This window comes from Solanum tuberosum, unplaced genomic scaffold (genome assembly GCF_000226075.1).
Source record: "Solanum tuberosum cultivar DM 1-3 516 R44 unplaced genomic scaffold, SolTub_3.0 scf00008, whole genome shotgun sequence".
NCBI classification, from domain to species: domain Eukaryota; kingdom Viridiplantae; phylum Streptophyta; class Magnoliopsida; order Solanales; family Solanaceae; genus Solanum; species Solanum tuberosum.
The window spans coordinates 449,019-466,546 of NW_006238934.1; the positions used below are offsets into that span (position 1 = coordinate 449,019).

The following is a 17,528-nucleotide window of genomic DNA, read 5'->3' on the forward strand; positions in this document are numbered from 1 at the left end:
TATGATTTTTTAAGTATCGTGTAAAACGAAAAGTGATAAGTTATTATGAGACAGAGGGAGTAATATATATGACCTTTTTATCATCCCCCCCTCGTTGAATCAAAATATCTTTGACTTTATGATGTATTGTGTTAAATAAATACAATGTTTGGATAAATTATCAATCTTTATTGTTACATAATGTCACAACTCACACATCAATAATTTGAACAAGAAAAATAGGGTATTGGATAGAGACATTCTGAAAAGGTGAGATAAAAGATAAATATAATTATTAAATTATAAGTAAAGACAAAATGAAAAGAAAACACTAAGGTAGCGTTACGATCACATCAACTTGATCGTTACACAAAATAAAACTTTTGTCTTTACCTAACGATGATTTAAATGAGACGATACAATAAAATTTAAGTAATAATAAAAAACAAACATTGTATTTAAACTAACAATGCAATGAATAAAAATCATCCAAACAAGGTGTTCGTTTGTTTTGAAAATGAGTTATGCCGAAATTAATTATATTGAGATTGATTATGCTAAAATTAGTTCCCCCCCCCCCCCCCCCCCCCCACACACACACACAAAAAAAAAATAACTTTCAATACTAATTAATCCCTTTGTCCACTTTTAATTGTTATATTGCGTTTTTCGAAAGTTAATTTGACTAATTTTCAAAGTTAAATTATATTAAATTAATTTGATATTTTAAACAAAAAATTTAGATATTCAAAAATTGTACAAAAAGTGCTATTCCCTCCATCCCATTTTATGTGGCACTTTTCAGATTTCGAGATTCAAACAAGTCTATCTTTGACCGTAAATTATTCATAGATCTTTTAAGCATTTTGAATTATCAATTATTGTGACTTATAGTACTTTTTACGTAGTTTACAAATATATAAATTTTATTTCAAAAAAATCGAAGATTCGATGCGCAAATTTCTTGTCAAACTTAAACTGTTTGACTCTCGAAAAACGAAAAGTGCCACATAAATTGGGACAGAGGGAGTATAAATTTCAATTTTTTACATATCAAAAAAGGAAACTATGACAATTAAAAGTGGATGATGGTAATAATAATCCAAATATAATTTGTCCAAAACTATTAACAAAAAAAAAAGAGAAATACTAAATTTTTATATCAAAACTTTTTATGGTTGTGTTGCATAATCATGTTCTACGTGTTGGGTTTTAAAGGTGTGAACAGGAAATGAAGAGTTGTGACTCTCCTGAAGGGTTGTGACTTTTATGAAAGGTTGTGTCCTTTCTAAAGGGTTGTGACCATTTGAAAGATTGTGCCTTTTCCAAAGTGTTGTGACCTTTCTGAAAGGTTGTCTTCTTTTCAAAGGGTTGTGACCTTTACCCTTTGTTGGCTATAAATAGAGAGGTTTTCTCTCATTTTTCTGCATCAAATTCTTCCCTTCTTTTGCATACATTTCTTACAAAACAAAATCGATCGATCGTGTCTGTGTGTGTGATTCGTTGCTGTCATTTTGAGTTCGTTGAAATTATCGAAGTTTGAGGTACCGCTACTTCTTTAATGGTTAATCCGTTTTATCTTGGGAGAAATTAATCTGCAACCTCAGGTACTTGAGGGGATTAAATTTCTTAAGAACACACAGTGGGTTCTGTGGACTCGGATAGTTCTTTGTGTTTTTCTTTTCATCTTTTATTATTTCTGGTTTGCTAATCTGAATACAGGAGATAACACTACGTACTATAATATCCCTCCAATTTTTGTTTACTAGTGGTGCTAGCTGTAAACAGAGTGTCCCTTTTCATTAGCAACTTCATATCCGATATTTTTGTTGCACTTTATTTTAGGGTCTTTCGTTATAATTTTTTTATTTTTAGAAAATAGTGGTAAGGTAGACGTATATTCTATCTTTTCAAATTTTACTTGTAAAATTTCATTGAGTATATTATTATTATTGTTTTTTAAAAGCGAAGCAAAATAAAAATAAAAATTTGCACATATCTTTCTAAGAATAAAAAATTGTGAATTACACTAAATATTCATATACTATGATTTAATCATGAAAAAACTTTCAGTATGTTAAAATCAAATATTTACATCTTCTATATTACAATTCCCAAAAAAGTTATTACTAATAATTGATATATCTCATTCAATAATTTTTGTGAGTTTCTAAAGATAAATAATAATCTCAACAATACTAAATTTTTTAAATCAAGACATGAATATTTTCGTTTTAAAATTTTGTAAATAGATCTAATTTAGAGTTTTGATTTGTCGTTTAGTATAATTACAAATAAATCTTATTGGGAATGCTCTTTATACAAAAGATATAAATGTTTGATTTTAAAATATAAAAAATAAATCTAAAATTGAATTATATTGTAGAAGTATTTAATGTAATTGACCCAAATAAATATATGGAAAATATATATATTTTTCTTTAATAAAAGGGCGAACGGAAATGAGTCGTTAAGAAAAAAATTCTTGTTAATCACCTCCGTACTCTGCCGTTCTCCGCCATCACTCCACCACTCTACCTCACCGGCGGCCACCGCATCACCACCGTGATAAACCATGAATTGACACAATTGCCCTCTTCCTTCTCAAAGCTAAAAGTTCCATAATCGCATGGGCGCATCATTATCCAACCTGACGGAAAACGAGTCAGGCAACGGCAGACCGGGACTCGGTGATATACCGGAAAATTGCGTGGCGTGTGTGTTTATGTACCTAAATCCACCTGAAATTTGTAATCTAGCTCGGCTTAATCGCGCTTTTCGAGGTGCCGCTTCTTCTGATGCTGTTTGGGAATCTAAACTTCCGTCTAACTACCACCACTTGCTCGACCTTTTGCCTCCGCAAAATTACGATGGTCTCTCTAAGAAAGATATATTTGCTTTCCTCGCTCGTTCCGTGCCGTTTGATGATGGCAATAAGGCATGTAGATTTTTGTGAAGTTCGTTAATTCTACATTATTTTTTAGTTTGTGCTGACATTTTTCTATACATTTTGAAGGTTAAAGGATTTTCAGTTTTGCTGGTAAATAAATACTTGTTTAATGGGGGTTTTGGGTCAAAATTGATGTTGGGTTTTTCCTGCAGCTGTCATAGATTGAGACTGTTTTTGATGTTAGAAATGATGCTATCTATGTAGTATTCAAGTTTAGCTTTCAAGTTGAGCTGGAGTGAGAATCTCTGTTCAGTGGTTGAACAGTGGTTAATGTTCAAGTTTTAGAATTGTGAAACAGTTTTATCGTTGATGCGTTATTTACCCATATCTTTATTCTTTTGTTAGTTCCTTCTTTCCCATGTTTTTTATGAGCAAATGGATGAGTGGTGTTGGCTAACTATAATTGTGTTTGTTTTGCTAAATTGATAAAGATGGAGTCTAGGCCAGCTTGCTATGATTATAGGTTTTGGGGGATGGTACTTTTTTCAATTGCTTGTATTGGGAGGGACTGTGAAATTTGAGGTTCCCACGGCTTAATTCTCTGTGTAGTGCTTTTCACGTCACACTTGCTCTTGAGGTCTGGGAAGGGAAGTTTGAGGAATAAGATGATCTTTTTTATGAAGTTGTGCTATGTTTTATGAGTTGAACTTGTAGTAACAATATGTTGGAGTGATGTTTGATCTCACTAAACTGTATGTTTTTGACGGGGGGACAAAATGCAGGAGGTATGGTTGGACAGAATAAGTGGAAAGATTTGTATGTCAATCTCCTCGAAAGCAATGTTGATAACTAATGTGGAAGACAGGAGACACTGGAACTGGTTTCCTACAGAAGAATCAAGGTTAGATTAATTGGTTGAAACTATGTGCAACAATGTCATTATTAAGCTTATTGTTGCAGTGATAAAAATAATTTTGGAGTTTTAAATTGGCTGGATATCCTCTTGTGAGATGATATTAATAACTAGTTTTTTTCCCCAGTGAGCATTGGGATTTCCCCATGCATCGCAGGATAATTTTTATGAGCAAGACATGTGAAAATGAGGTTTTTTTTTTTATGTTCTTTATTTGACTTTTAAAAATATTGTCCACTCGGCAAACTGTTCAGCCCACCACACGTTGCCAAACCCTGAAGAGTATGATGTGCCAGGCCTTCCTTCTCTTGATCCCCACCGACCTCCCATAGAGGCAAGGTAACCATCCCCACTTAGCTTGGAGCAGATTGGCTGAAACCAGTGTTATAGAAGGAATGCGAACCTAAAACTTCCAAGTTGTTACTCCCTTGCCTCAATCACCAGACCAATCCCTTGGGGACATGTGAAAACAAGGTTTATGTATTCACCATGAGGTGAAAATGAATATAAGTTAACTCAATTAGAGTAGTAGTTATTTAACTTCCAGCTCATTCTCTCTCTAAACCCGACAAATAGACAATGCTGGAGCGGATTCTTAAGTGGAAAACATTCTGATTTGCCTTCCAATATATTGTGTTGACACTGCCTGACTTTCTATACCCTATTGCTTGTATGCCTGATTTGAGTTATCAGTAGATTGCTTTTAATCTTTCTTTCTACCAAATGAGATTGTACTTGGTAGGAAGGCCGAAGTTTGATCTATCTTTTGTAGCAAATATACAGTGTGTGTGAACCTATGCCCTAGATGGTATTAGTTAGATGCAAATGTAGTGATGGATTAGAATGCTCAGTGCATGCATGACACTTCCCCTTTCTTCTTCTTTGCATCCCATAGCCATGGTATATTCCTAAATGAACTGAAACATGAAATGAAGTTATTAGATGCCTTTTTACATCCATTTGAGAAATTGTTGAAGCAATGTTCTCAAAAGGATCTGAAAGTGTTTCCCTTCTGAAGGAGACAAGAAAACAGCAAATACATGCATTGAACCAGTCTTGTAAAATATTCTCCATTTTCCATCTTTAAAGAAATCATGCTCCCTCGACTCCGAGTGCATTTACGTGGCTTTTCTTCATCAGTTGATTTGTTGGTGCAATTAGATCTAAGACAGAAATATACATAATAGGGAAAAGAAAGAAAAATGAGATAGAATGTTAGACCTAGGTCGTTATTGCTTCTGTTGGATAGTATGAGTTTTAATTCTCGGCTGTAAAAGAGATGATATATTGATGAGTTTATCAGCTGTAGTTAGGATGTTATTTTCCTAGCTACATGACTTTTTGACTAAGCTCCGTTAGGAATTTATCGGAGCATTTGTCTGTTCAAAATGTCCTATTACTTTTCTGGTTAGAACTGAAGTTAACTTACTCTTTACTTTTCTAATTTTGATTGATACTAGCTGATTGAGTAGTGACAACAGTTGGCTTCTATGTCTCAGCCTTTTGTCAATGAACTTCCTTTCTTGAGAGTATGAAATTGAACCACTGGCATCAGATTGTGGTACTGCTTGCAACAGTATGCTAATTTATAGGGTGAAATATATGGTAATCTCATGGATATGAAATGTTTGTCCTTTTTATTCTCTTTGTTCCAATGTGTGCTAGTTTGTGAACTCCAAGCTTTCTTCTCTTGGAACTGTTCATGCTATTCTCTATCACTGTGTGTGTGTGTGTGTTTTGGGGTGGGGTAGGGAGGTGTTACAGGCTGTCCTGCCCCTATTGTATCCTCCTTTTCTCCATTGAATTATACATGAACATACTAGTTTTTCCCTCTTTACTTTTGCACAACTGATCGTTGTTGATGATGAGGGATATCGCAAATTTTGAACTCTTGCAGATTCCATGTTGTGGCGTATTGCCAGCAGGTATGGTGGTTTGAATTGAGTGGCACAGTGAATTTTCCTTTTCCTCCAGGTATATACACTGTAACATTCAGAGTTCACCTTGGGAAAATATTTAAAAGACTCGGCCGGCGTGCTTGCAACTTTGAGCATACTCATGGATGGGATTTGGGGCCAGTACGATATGAACTATCTACTTCTGATGGGCAACACGCAGTTAATGAGTGCTTCATAGATGACACTGGGCAAGACGACCCAAATGGGAATATCAGGCGTGGGAGCTGGATTGAGTACAAGGTGGGTGAATTTATTGTCAGTACATCAGATCCTGTGACGGAAGTTAAATTTTCAATGAAACAGATCGACTGCACACATTCTAAAGGCGGGCTCTGTGTTGATTCTGTATCAATTACCCCTAGTGATCTGAAAGTCCATCCTAGAAAAGGGGTTTAAAGTATCTGTAAGTGACATGATTTCTTGCCAATGCTCTCAGAAAATTTTCTATGGGTTCCATTAAACCGCCTAAAAACAATACATTTGAGAGGGTAGTCATTGTAAAATTATTTTTCGCCTTAAGTATGCCCTCTCTCTCCATGTAAATGATACTGTTTTGTTCTTGATCCAGTTTTGTTGCATAGAATACCTACTGCAGAAGATCAAGAAAAGATAGGTTGCTCATTTTTCATTGGAGAAAAGGTCCAACTATTCTAGTTTTTTCTTGTACAGAAAAATATGGCTCAATTCTTCCAGAGCAGAGCCTGGAATTCAATTTTTTGGGTTCTAGATTGAGAAAAAAATTAACTGGGTTCGGCTGAACTCGTATCGAGGCTTCTATCTCTGCCCCTGAATTCTTCCACTTTTATAGCATGTTTTACAATTCAACTATGTTGTTTGGAGTTTGGACTGTCCAAAAGTGTTGTCACATCCTTGTCTGATCCTCAAAATATACAGCTTTTTCGAGGATCCACCACACATTCAACAGTACTTTTTAAGAGTTCGAGCAACATAGCATTTCAGTGCTTTAAGATCTCAACTTTGGTAGAATCCTGTCCTTGTTCTCTCTCCTATGCTTATGTTGTTTACTATAGTCTTTTTGTGTGTGTGGTCTTTGGTTATTATGACATCTTTTGATCATTAACAACCTTTTCTATGTGCTGTGGATGCTGTTCACTTACATTTTTTGAGTAAGTCAATGTGTTTTGAACTGCAAGAATATGCTGTCTTTGATTGATCCTGGTTCAACATTGTTTTTGTTTCAAATAACTGAATATTTTTGTCCGTAAATACTGCATATTTGATTCCATCCATGTCACATCAGATGGTGATATTTTTCTTCTATTTTTATCAATCTATTATTGGGAACATAACAGGCTGCTTGACAAGTGCTTTGTTCCCATTTAACATGTGAAGTGATCTTTGGTAATATCTTGTTCAATTACTATTATGTGAAGGTCTCCGTACATTGTACCCTTCTCTCAGATCACTCATGTGGAAACATTAGGATATGTTGTTGTATTGTAGTATATGATCATTTTTTACCCGACACTTTTTTCTTATTGACGGTCTTAAAATCTGACATCTTTCTATATTTAGTAACAACTTAATTTTAAAATATTTATTTTATTCTTTTATCCTTGAAGGGATGATTTATAACCACATAAATATTTATCACCTATTTTGGTTCATAATTTTATTTGTGTGTTCTGGTGGTCAAGTTAGGTGAGGCTTCCACATCATTTGAGTAAGGTGACTTGGTAGATTCAAATTGTGAGCTTTTTCCCAAAGTGTATCTATTTACGCAATCTTATCCCCCCCAAAAAAAAAAGGAACAAAAAAACCAAGAAATCTAATACCAAATTCTACAGATTATTAAGGCTACTGCGTATTTTTAAAGAAGATAACATATTTTAATTGTTTAACTTGTTTACATTATGCAATTAAAAATATGAACAATAGTAAGGAGGCTAATGCGTATTTTTAAAAAAGATAACATATTTTTAGTGTTTAACTTATTTACATTATGCACTTAAAATACAAACAATAGTTTTTTTAAATTTGAACTGAAAGTGTCTAGAGGAACACTTTATCCGTACTCAATTATAATAAATTACAGTTTGTGTGCCTAAATGAAATTTAATGACAAGTACAAAAGGCTGTCATGTAAACCTCGCATTTTTATGGTCATTAGGCTTGATTTTTGATTAGGTCTAGTTCAGTTTTATGATATACACTTGTTATACCACATCCACATTTAAACTAGTAATTGCACAATTAAATGACAGGCATATGAACTCAATCATGTTGAGCATTATTGATACTTATGCATCTTCCTTAATCAATTAAATCATCATGAAAGTAACTCTCCAAGTATGCAGAAAAACAGAGGTTAAAGAGTCACCTCATCTTAATTATATTCTAGCTCAGTCAACCTCGTCTTAATTATATTCTAGCTCAGTAGGATTGCTGCATGGTAAATTACTGCAAGAGTTTGCGCACACATTCGAAGAAGCAGATTTCAAAAATATATTGTTTAGGAGTCAAAAAACTACATCTGTAATAGAGAATGAACCCACAAGAAGTCAACAGTATGTGGAGAATCAACAGCTGCATACCAAATGCAAAACCGTCAACGAGAAATTTGTCTGCAGATGTATGAGATACTTGTAAATGAAGGTCTTCGCTTACAGTCTCGTCAAACAAGGCACTCTATTTGCTAATAAGGAAACAACATAAACAACAACTTAACGTTTTCCTCCGCCACCACCAAGCTTAGGACCTTTAGATGCACCTCCTTTGGACATATTGCCCTTTCCTCCAGCTTTCTGGGACTTGGCCTGAACCTCTGCTTTCTTCGCCTTCTTTTCATCCTTTGTCTTCTTGATCCTTTCCTTAATTTCACTACACAAAATCCATACACACAAAGATCAGTTTATCCCCATTAACCCAGAAAAAAAAAACACTTCTTTCTTAAACTTCAATGACTAACACCATAATTTACTGTCCTCTCAACACCAAGATGATAATACCAATTGTGTAGTACACATAAGGCTCTAGGTGTTTTTAGTTCATGTTGGGCCCATATGGAACAGAAGGTGCTTGAAAGGTATCAGCACATCTGTAACGATAGACGCAATTAATTTCCCAGACTAGTAACTGTATTAACCACATGTGAAAACGTTAATACCTGACTAAGTCTGGTATACAAGATAAAAGATTATCAGATAAGACTATCCAAAAAGCCACTAACTATATGCAATTTGCTGGCGCACACACTGATAAATAAAATCAGGAATTAGTAGAAACTAACCGAAGAGCAGCCTCCCTGGCAGCATCTCGAACTTCTGGCCTTTCAGTTCTCTTCTTCTGGATAACCTCCAAGGTTGCACCCACAATAGACCTAGAGTAAGGCTTCTTGGTGGTACGTCGCCTCTTCTTAGCAGCTTCTTGTGCAATATCCTATTGTAAACAAACACAGGTCGCAATTAAATTACGTCATTATAAGCAAGTCCTAGAAAAGTTCAGCACCCCAATGCAAGTTTTAGGAGTAAAACTATATATGCTGAAGAAAGGGCATATTCCCTAGTTTAGTTTCAATTAGGGGGCAGAACACAGTTACTGTTGTTGAAAGTCCAGAAAACTCACCTTCTTGTGTTGCTTCCTATACATAGCTGTCCATGTAAGTTTGGACGGCTTCAACTTGTTGTGGAAGTAGTGTTTGCATTTTGAGTTGACGAATAGGAACACCTAAAAGTATCAAGAAATCAATAAAGTGATAGCAGAACTAGCACGATTTTTCCTCCAATTCCAAAGAAAACAAGCAAATTTATACTAGATTAAGAGAAGTGTAGCAAGTCATCTGTTAAAAGAATACCTGAGAATCTGAACGGATAAATCTGATGCCTCTCCCAGGGTAAATCTTGGCACCACTGAAACGGCAAAGTTCTGTCCTGAAATTGATGTAAGACAACAATGAATCATCACTTTGAATTTATGGCTGTGGAATTACCAGGGAAAAATCTAAACTACAGGAAATGAGCAAGCTCAAGAAAATCCCAGTCTGAAATAACACAAGATTTCATGTAAGATTAAGTTGAACATTGAATTGAGTTAACATCACTATTTTTATGTAGTGCCTAGTTGAAACATTGCAGATGACCAAGAAAATAACTGCCAACCGCTGTCCGCCAGCAAGCAGTTCACATCTAATGGTGGCTACAGTTTTAGTAGCCAGGTGTACTTAAAAAGAACTAATGCGGTTTGAAATCAACCAGTGCGACAACGCACATAACTATGGAGCAGTGAAAAGATGGATATCACCAATACCGCTTAATATGATTTTAATCTAGTTGCAAGGTCATACACTCTGCCTGGAGCACTTCCCTACCTATCCCTTCATCTCTCCCACAGAATTCCCCTTACTCTAAGCAAAGACCAGAACAGACCAGATATTCAAAAGAAAACTAACCCGCAAAAAAACATGGAAGATCACTCTAGAAATAAACTATGCTAGATGTGTGGTCTGACTTGAACATAGAATAAGAAGACCACATCAACTGTCTGTGCATGAATATTCTTTCAAATGAGAAAATAAATTGCAAGTAGAACTTGGGTTTCACAAGCAAACTCCAACCTCATCAATCGAACTATGAGTTGGAGTGTTCACTATGAAAATTAGGGTGTTCTTGAATCGTGAAAAACGATCATCCCAGCAAAATATTCTCCTAAAAGTCAAAATACAATTATCTCCAATCTTACTCTTGCTCAAATCATAATTTAGACATTGTTACAAATCCTATAATACTCAAAAGTGCACCATCACATAACTATCCTTATTCCTAAGATAATCCTTGTATGATTAAGAAATGTATGCTATTTTAATACAAACCACAGAAAACGATCCAAAAAAAATATTTTTTGAGCTCCATACTAGTGTTTTTGTCTGTGCTGGATTTGAACATGAGACCTCATGGTTCTCGGGTGCTATACTAGGCATACATAGTGAAACAACATTTATCTTATGGGAGCTCCGCCGTGAGCATCTCCGGAATTACACGTTCTCATCTACATTATGAATCTAAATATGGATTTTTGCAGGGTTTCAGCCATTGATTCTTCTCCCTGAGCTAAATCTATAAATTGTAGATACCATTTATGGATAATTACCAAATTTTCTCAACGAATACTACTGAAATAAATCATCGGATGCATAAAGGCAATCAAAAATACAGATGAATGACAAAGATAAACGGGAGAAATCTTACTTGAGAACCATGGTTGATGCTGTAGCGAGCCGCCCTCGTTCACAGTATCTCAATGAAATTCAAACCCTAATGAGCTACCATTTTATAAGAAACAGAGGTTACAGGGCCCAAAATATGTGAAGGGCTTCGTGGGCTTGTCTGTCTGGTTCAGTTATTGGGCCTCTCCATAAAACTTTAAGCCCATATAACAAAAAGCCACCATACATAAACCCAATTTTAAGTATTTCTGCTAAAGAATATGTCCTCTAAATTGCAGCATAAGTTTATATGTTGGTGTCATAATATCTCATAAGTCATGACGTAATGGCATTTGCTCTTGACATTGAAATAACAAACAACTTTTCCGTATCATAATTTTATATCATAATATCCACAAGTTATGCCATATGTCGTGGCTCAGGGCATAACATATTTCTAAAAAACAAAAAAAAGAACACACAAAACCAATTTTAAGTATTTCTACTAAAGAATATGTCCTCTTTTCATGTTTTTTTTTTTTGTTTCCCACCTAATATTCGGTATCAGCATTGAAGCTCGACTATTTTGAATTCGCACCGCATAGGGCCCCATTCGGGGGAAACGCTCCCTAGTAGGGATTTTTCCATATTCAGGGTTCAAATTCGAAACCTTTAATTAAGGGAGGAGCAACCCCATCCACTGCTCCAGTTACTTTCTTTTTTAATGCAAGTGCAAAATAAAATTATCCGCATCTACATTGGGTACAAGTACAACAATCGTTCGTGAAAACAACTACTAGCAAAGTTTGCATACAACAAACATCAAAATGTTTCATTCCATTTACCCTCATTGCTTAACAAATGATGCATATTTACGTTTTTTGTTAACAGATTGAATTAGAAAAAAAATTCTAAAACTATTTTTTTAAATTCCAAAAATGAGACGTGACATTCAGTTTTGGACCGTTATTATTATTTCCCTCTCAATTCTCTTCTATCATGGAAGCCATTAATTGAGTTGTAGTACTAGCTTAGGATTAATTTGCATATATATAATTCTTTCAATGCAATGGTTGACTTTAGATTTTTAGGTTAACAGACAATATGACCTCTCTTATTAATGTGTTGACAGATTTTATTTTTAAAAAATTACACAAATTCCATATTGTTAAGAGCTAATTACATCATATTTCTACTTTTTTTCAAATTACAAAAATCCATTAAAATTTAAGGATTTCGGATACATCACTTAACGTCCGATACATCGCGTCTCGATACATTACCTTTGTTGATACAAGACACACCTGTCCCAATCAAGGGCGGAGCCAGCCTTCTGTTAGGGGTTCATCTGAACCCCTTTGGCGGAAAATATTACTATTTATACATGGTTAAAATTATTTTTTATGTATATATAGTAGATGTTGAACCCCCTTCAATCAGTTTGTGTGTTTAGTTCTTCAATTTTTTGAACCCCTTATTAAAAATCCTAGCTCCACCACTGGTCCCAATACTTCACTCAATGTCTCGATACATTACTTTTGTTGATACAAGACACACAGGTCCCAATACATCGCGTAAGAGTGATGTATCCAAGAATAGGAGAGAGTAGAAATTTTTGTAACTTTTTCAAATGGTAGAAAATTTTAAAAAATATGGTAAAATAAGTTGTGTTTAGGTAATTTTTCCAATATTTTTTAAACTAGAAAATGGATACATTGCTAACATAGTAGCTTCATTATTAGAACCTATTTGAAAATTAAAATTTTATTTCAATTTTTAAATTCCTTTTTATGGCTTTTTGTTTAATTTGATTTCCTTTTTTTATTTTTGGAAATCTCTAGTAATTTTTTTTTTGTTTGCGAAAAGTGATTTTTTTTTTTTTTAGAAACAGCTCCAAAGCCCAACTGCTCTCTTTTCTTGTAGAAATGGAGACTATGAATGTTTGTGATTAGATTGTGTTGACTCGATCATCGATGGGATGAGCTAATTTTGGACTTTTTATTAAACTTGGCCAATCCTTTTCTCTTAGAGTTAGTTTTCGAGATTGAGTTAGATTTATCATTACAGATTGAATTAGTTCTTGTTTTCGAGAAAATAGTAGTAATAATTAAAGTCCATTTTGCTAAACATACATAATCACAAGAAGTTTATAGTCAATTTCAAAATTCAAATCTTAGCATTTTTACATTCTTCGTTGGATGGTGAAAGACTACTGACCATTATAAATGAATGGAGGAGAAATTAAGATGTGCTTTAATCAAAGTATTTTGGGTAACTTGGGTGAAAATAGGGTCGAAGGATATTTTCGAACCAATTCTAGTACGTTGAGGACATTTTTGAACCTTTTTCGTTTTGAATATGACAAACCAAATCAATAAGAAATAATGCCGGAATAATTTGTGCATGACTTATTGCAGAAAAACTACGTCAAGCACAACTTGTCTTCAAACCAAACGACCCTATAGTACTATTTCTTAGAGAGATATTTGTGTCATTGGAGTCTATGACTACCACACATTTTTTTTTTCACAGTTTGAATTATTGTATACTATCAATTATTGACCTTCTTTTGGTGCCATAAACAACTAGCAAAAGAAGCCTTGGGAAGACTTTGGTGCTTAGGAACACGACGACTTTGTGAAGGAGCAAACACAACTATGGCTGATCCTGTAATTGGTGCTACTGTTCAGGTTGTGCTTGAGAAGCTGCTTTCTCTCACTATTGAGGAGGCAAAAACTTTAAGGAACTGCAAGAAAAATCTCAGAATGCTGACAAAATATGTAACCATGATCCAAGCTTACATTCATGATGTTGAAAGACGACAAGTCGAAGATCAGGCTGTGGAAGAATGGCTTAAGATGCTTGAGAGAATTGCTGAAGATGCTGAAAATGTGTTTGACAAATTCACATATGAATCTCTCAAAGCACAAGTGATGAACAACCGAACCAAACTAATGGAAAAGGTCAGTCACTTCTTTTCTCAGACTGCTTTTAAGTACAAAATGTCCCGAAAAATCAACAACATCAATGAAGAGTTGAGGGCTATCAATAAGTTAGCCAAAAACCTCGGTCTCCCATCATGGACAGTTCCTTCTCGGGAAATACTACAAATCCGAGAAACAGATTCCATAGTAGTTGCTTCAAATGTTGTTGGTAGAGACAAAGATGTTGCTGCAATCAAGAATAAGATGTTGAACATGAGAGAGGAACTTGTTCTGTGCGCCATTCCCATAGTGGGTATGGGGGGTATAGGGAAAACTACAGTGGCTAAGAGAATTTTCAATGATGAAGAGATCAAGCAAATCTTTGAAAAGAGAGTTTGGTTGTGTCTACCTGAAATGGTAGAAACTAAGAGCTTTCTTGAACTGATTCTCAAATCATTGACAAAGAGGAAAGTTGAGGTCCAAAGCAGAGATATAATAGTCAAGACGCTACAAGATGCATTGGGGAGAAAAAAAGTATTTGCTTGTCCTGGATGATTTGTGGCGTGTTGACTCTACATCGTGGCATGAGTTCATGGACACCTTGAGAGGAATCAATACATCCAGAGGAAACTGCATTCTTGTGACTACTCGTATGAAGCAGGTGGCATCCATAGTAGCAGAAGATCTTCATATGTTGAGAAGAATAGCTAGAGATCACTGCTGGTCCATTTTCAAGCAAAGAGCATTTGTTGATGGGGAAGTTCTGGAGGAAGTACTAACTGTGGAGAACAAGATTGTTGAAATGTGTCAAGGTCTACCGTTGGCAGCAAGTGTGTTGGGAGGCCTCTTATGCAACAAGGATAAACATGACTGGCAGGAAATTCTTGATGGCAACCCCCTTGTTGCAGGGGAAGATGATCTTCGGGAAAATAGCATAAAGAAGATCCTAAAACTAAGCTATGATTATCTACCATCTCCACATCTGAAGAAATGTTTTGGTTACTTTGCAATGTTTCCAAAAGATTTTATGTTTGAAAAGGACCAACTAATCCAACTCTGGATGGCAGAAGGGTTTCTTTGTCCAAGTCAAGAGATCCCTGTGATGGAAGATGTAGGGAACAAGTTTTTTCAACTTTTGTTGAAATATTCCTTGCTGCAAGATGTTGAGCTAGATGAGCACAACAATATAACGCACTGTAAGATGCATGATCTTGGGCATGATTTGGCTGGAGATACATTTAAAATCTAAACTATTTGATACGAAAAGTGTTGGAGGAGAAAATATTTCTCAAGTCCGATACTTTGGATGGGAATCACCAAGTGACCAAATAGAAAAGATATATGAGCCAGGACGTTTGTGCACATTGTTCTGGAAAAGCAATATATCTGATGATATGCTATTGAGCTTTCAGTTCTTGAGAGTTTTAAATTTGTCTGGATCAGGCATTCAGGAGTTGTCAGCCAAAATCAGCAAGCTAATATACTTGAGATATCTTGATCTCTCCAACACTGAGATCGAAGACCTTCCCAACTCCATTTGCAAGCTCTACAATTTGCAAACATTTAGAGTCAGTGGCTGTTCTTCACTGAGGAAGCTTCCAGAAGAAATGGCAACTATGATAAGTTTGAGACACATATATTGCAACTATCATTACCAATCAGAAATTCATGATCAGTTTCAGATGCCACTTAATATGGGGCAATTGACCAGTCTTCAGACGCTACAGTTTTTTTACATAGGTTTAGATAAAGGTCGTCGAATAGAAGAATTAGGTCGTTTGGAAAACCTTAGAGGTACATTGACGATTGACCGTCTCCAATTAGTCGGAAATAAAGAAGAGGCTCGAACAGCATGTCTACAGGAGAAACCCAATATCTACAAGCTGGCATATTTATGGTCCCATGATGAATCAGAAGGCCATGAGATCAATGATGAGCATGTGTTGGATGGTCTTCAACCGCATCCTAACTTGAAAACCTTATCAGTAGTGGACTATTTAGGGACTAAATTTCCTTCATGGTTCAGTGAAGAGTTGCTACCAAATTTGGTCAAGTTGAAACTAAGTGGTTGCAAAAGGTGCAAAGAAATTCCATCCCTTGGCCAACTGAAATTCCTTCGGCATCTTGAGCTGGTAGGATTCCATGAGTTGGAATGCATTGGACCTGCTTTATATGGTGTTGAGATTCGCGATATTGGATCAAGCAGCATTATCCAAGTGTTCCCGTCATTGAAAGAACTAGTATTGAAGGATATGCGTAGTCTTATTGAGTGGAAGGGAGATGAAGTTGGAGTAAGAATGTTTCCTAGGCTTGAGAAGTTGACGATTTCAAGGTGTCGACTGTTAAAAAGTACTCCAAGTCAATTTGAAATCCTGCGTGAATTAGCAATTCATAGTGTTGACAGTGAAAAGCCATTGTTGAACTTGTGCAGCAACTTGACATCTCTCGTAGAGCTTAGTGTCTATTTTGTGAAGGAGCTCACTTGTCTTCCCCATGAGATGCTCCACAACAACGTTTCTCTTCAACACCTATGTATCTCAGACTGCGGAGAGTTTCGTGAATTGCCACAAAGCTTGTACAATCTCCATTTTTTAAAGAGCTTAATGATTGACAGCTGCCCCAATTTCAGTTCTTTTCCTGTTCCCAGTGGAGAGGATTATTTGACTTCCCTCCAAAGTCTTCAGTTATGGAATTGTGATGAATTGACCAGTTTACCAAGTGGAATGCTAGAGCATTGTCTGTCTCTAGAATCTTTGATGGTCAAGCACTGTAACAACTTAGTTTCCTTGCCTTTACATGTGTGGGAAATGCCTTCACTTTCATATTTGGGTTTATTAGAATGTACCAAATTGACTAGCGTAGCCGCAGGAGGACTTCACCGTCTCACCGGGTTACGGAAATTACATATTGGTCCTTTCTCAGAGATGGTGGATTTTGAGGCATTCCAATTGATTTTTAATGGCATTCGGAAGCTGTTGTCCCTTCATACATTGGGGGTGTCGGGACACTTGCACTGGGATTCTCTGCCCTATCAGCTGATGCAACTCTCTTCCCTAATAGAGATCCATATATCTGATTTTGGAATCGAGGCTCTTCCTCATAGATTTGACAACCTTACTTCTCTTGAAACATTAACGCTAAAGAGGTGCAAACGGCTGCGATATGTGGACTTCTCAGATGCCATGCCCAAATTACAATATATGAGGATACAAGATTGTCCATTGTTAGAAGCTCTGTCGGATGGGCTCGACCATCTTGTTTCTTTGGAAGAGTTAAGTTTATCTAACTGCAAAAAACTAGAGCATCTTCCATCCAGAGATGTCATGCGACGCCTCACCAAATTATGGAACCTGCAAATTTATGCCTGCCCAAAGTTAGAAGAAAGTTGTAGCAATCTGAGTGGCCCAAACTCCCAGTGGTCCAACATTTCCCATATTCCAAATATTGAATTAGGCAGAAGGATAATTCAGGATAGACGTAAGTGTCTGTTTCTCTTTCACTTTATGAGTAGATTTTTTAAATGTTATTTTCCGCGAGTTCCAGAAATAAAGCTTTGTATGTAATTTAATATTTTTTCCTGCAATTATTTTGACATTAAAAAATGCAAAAATTATCAATCAATTGCATCTGTGCCTATGCTTTCTGCATTCTGCTTGTCCACTTTAATCGAACTGTTCTTCTTCTAATTCTTCAAGTATGGTAT

General features: G+C 35.7%; 4 protein-coding genes across 8 annotated transcripts in view; 3 read left to right on the forward strand and 1 right to left on the reverse strand.

Moving 5' to 3' along the window:
• The first annotated feature begins 2,407 nt into the window (after window positions 1–2,407).
• On the forward strand, window positions 2,408–6,896 carry LOC102596267 (F-box protein PP2-A15-like). Its single transcript, XM_006338884.2, has 3 exons — window positions 2,408–2,917; window positions 3,652–3,770; window positions 5,680–6,896. Exons 1-3 carry the CDS (start codon window positions 2,609–2,611, stop codon window positions 6,134–6,136), a joined length of 885 nt encoding a protein of 294 aa, XP_006338946.1. The 5' UTR covers window positions 2,408–2,608; the 3' UTR covers window positions 6,137–6,896.
• A 1,528-nt stretch (window positions 6,897–8,424) lies between these two features.
• LOC102596593 (60S ribosomal protein L24-like) lies at window positions 8,425–10,955 on the reverse strand. Its single transcript, NM_001288521.1, is given in 5 exon segments — window positions 8,425–8,581; window positions 8,991–9,139; window positions 9,326–9,427; window positions 9,555–9,630; window positions 10,945–10,955. Coding segments are annotated over 5 exon segments (495 nt in total).
• A 2,603-nt stretch (window positions 10,956–13,558) lies between these two features.
• LOC107061297 (putative disease resistance protein RGA4) lies at window positions 13,559–14,380 on the forward strand. The gene has a single exon (XM_015310321.1). The coding sequence runs from the start codon at window positions 13,559–13,561 to the stop codon at window positions 14,378–14,380; it is 822 nt and encodes a 273-aa protein (XP_015165807.1).
• Window positions 14,381–14,576: 196 nt separating this feature from the next.
• Window positions 14,577–17,528, forward strand: part of LOC102592721 (putative disease resistance protein RGA4) — a 28,133-nt gene continuing 25,181 nt past the window's right edge. For 4 of the 5 annotated variants that reach the window (XM_015309218.1, XM_015309230.1, XM_015309224.1 and 1 more), the window contains exon 1: window positions 14,577–17,302. In XM_015309218.1, coding sequence (XP_015164704.1) covers window positions 15,031–17,302 — 2,272 coding nt within the window. In that variant the 5' untranslated portion in view covers window positions 14,577–15,030. The remainder of the gene's footprint in view (window positions 17,303–17,528) is intronic. The other variant, XM_015309232.1, reaches the window with a different exon arrangement.

Coding starts and splice junctions, on each gene's coding strand:
- LOC102596267 (XM_006338884.2), top strand. CDS start 2,609: ATGGGCGCATCATTATCCAACCTGACGGAAAACGAGTCAGGCAACGGC. Junction 2,918..3,651: donor CGTTTGATGATGGCAATAAG/GCATGTAGATTT, acceptor GACAAAATGCAG/GAGGTATGGTTGGACAGAAT. Junction 3,771..5,679: donor TTTCCTACAGAAGAATCAAG/GTTAGATTAATT, acceptor GAACTCTTGCAG/ATTCCATGTTGTGGCGTATT.
- LOC107061297 (XM_015310321.1), top strand. CDS start 13,559: ATGGCTGATCCTGTAATTGGTGCTACTGTTCAGGTTGTGCTTGAGAAG.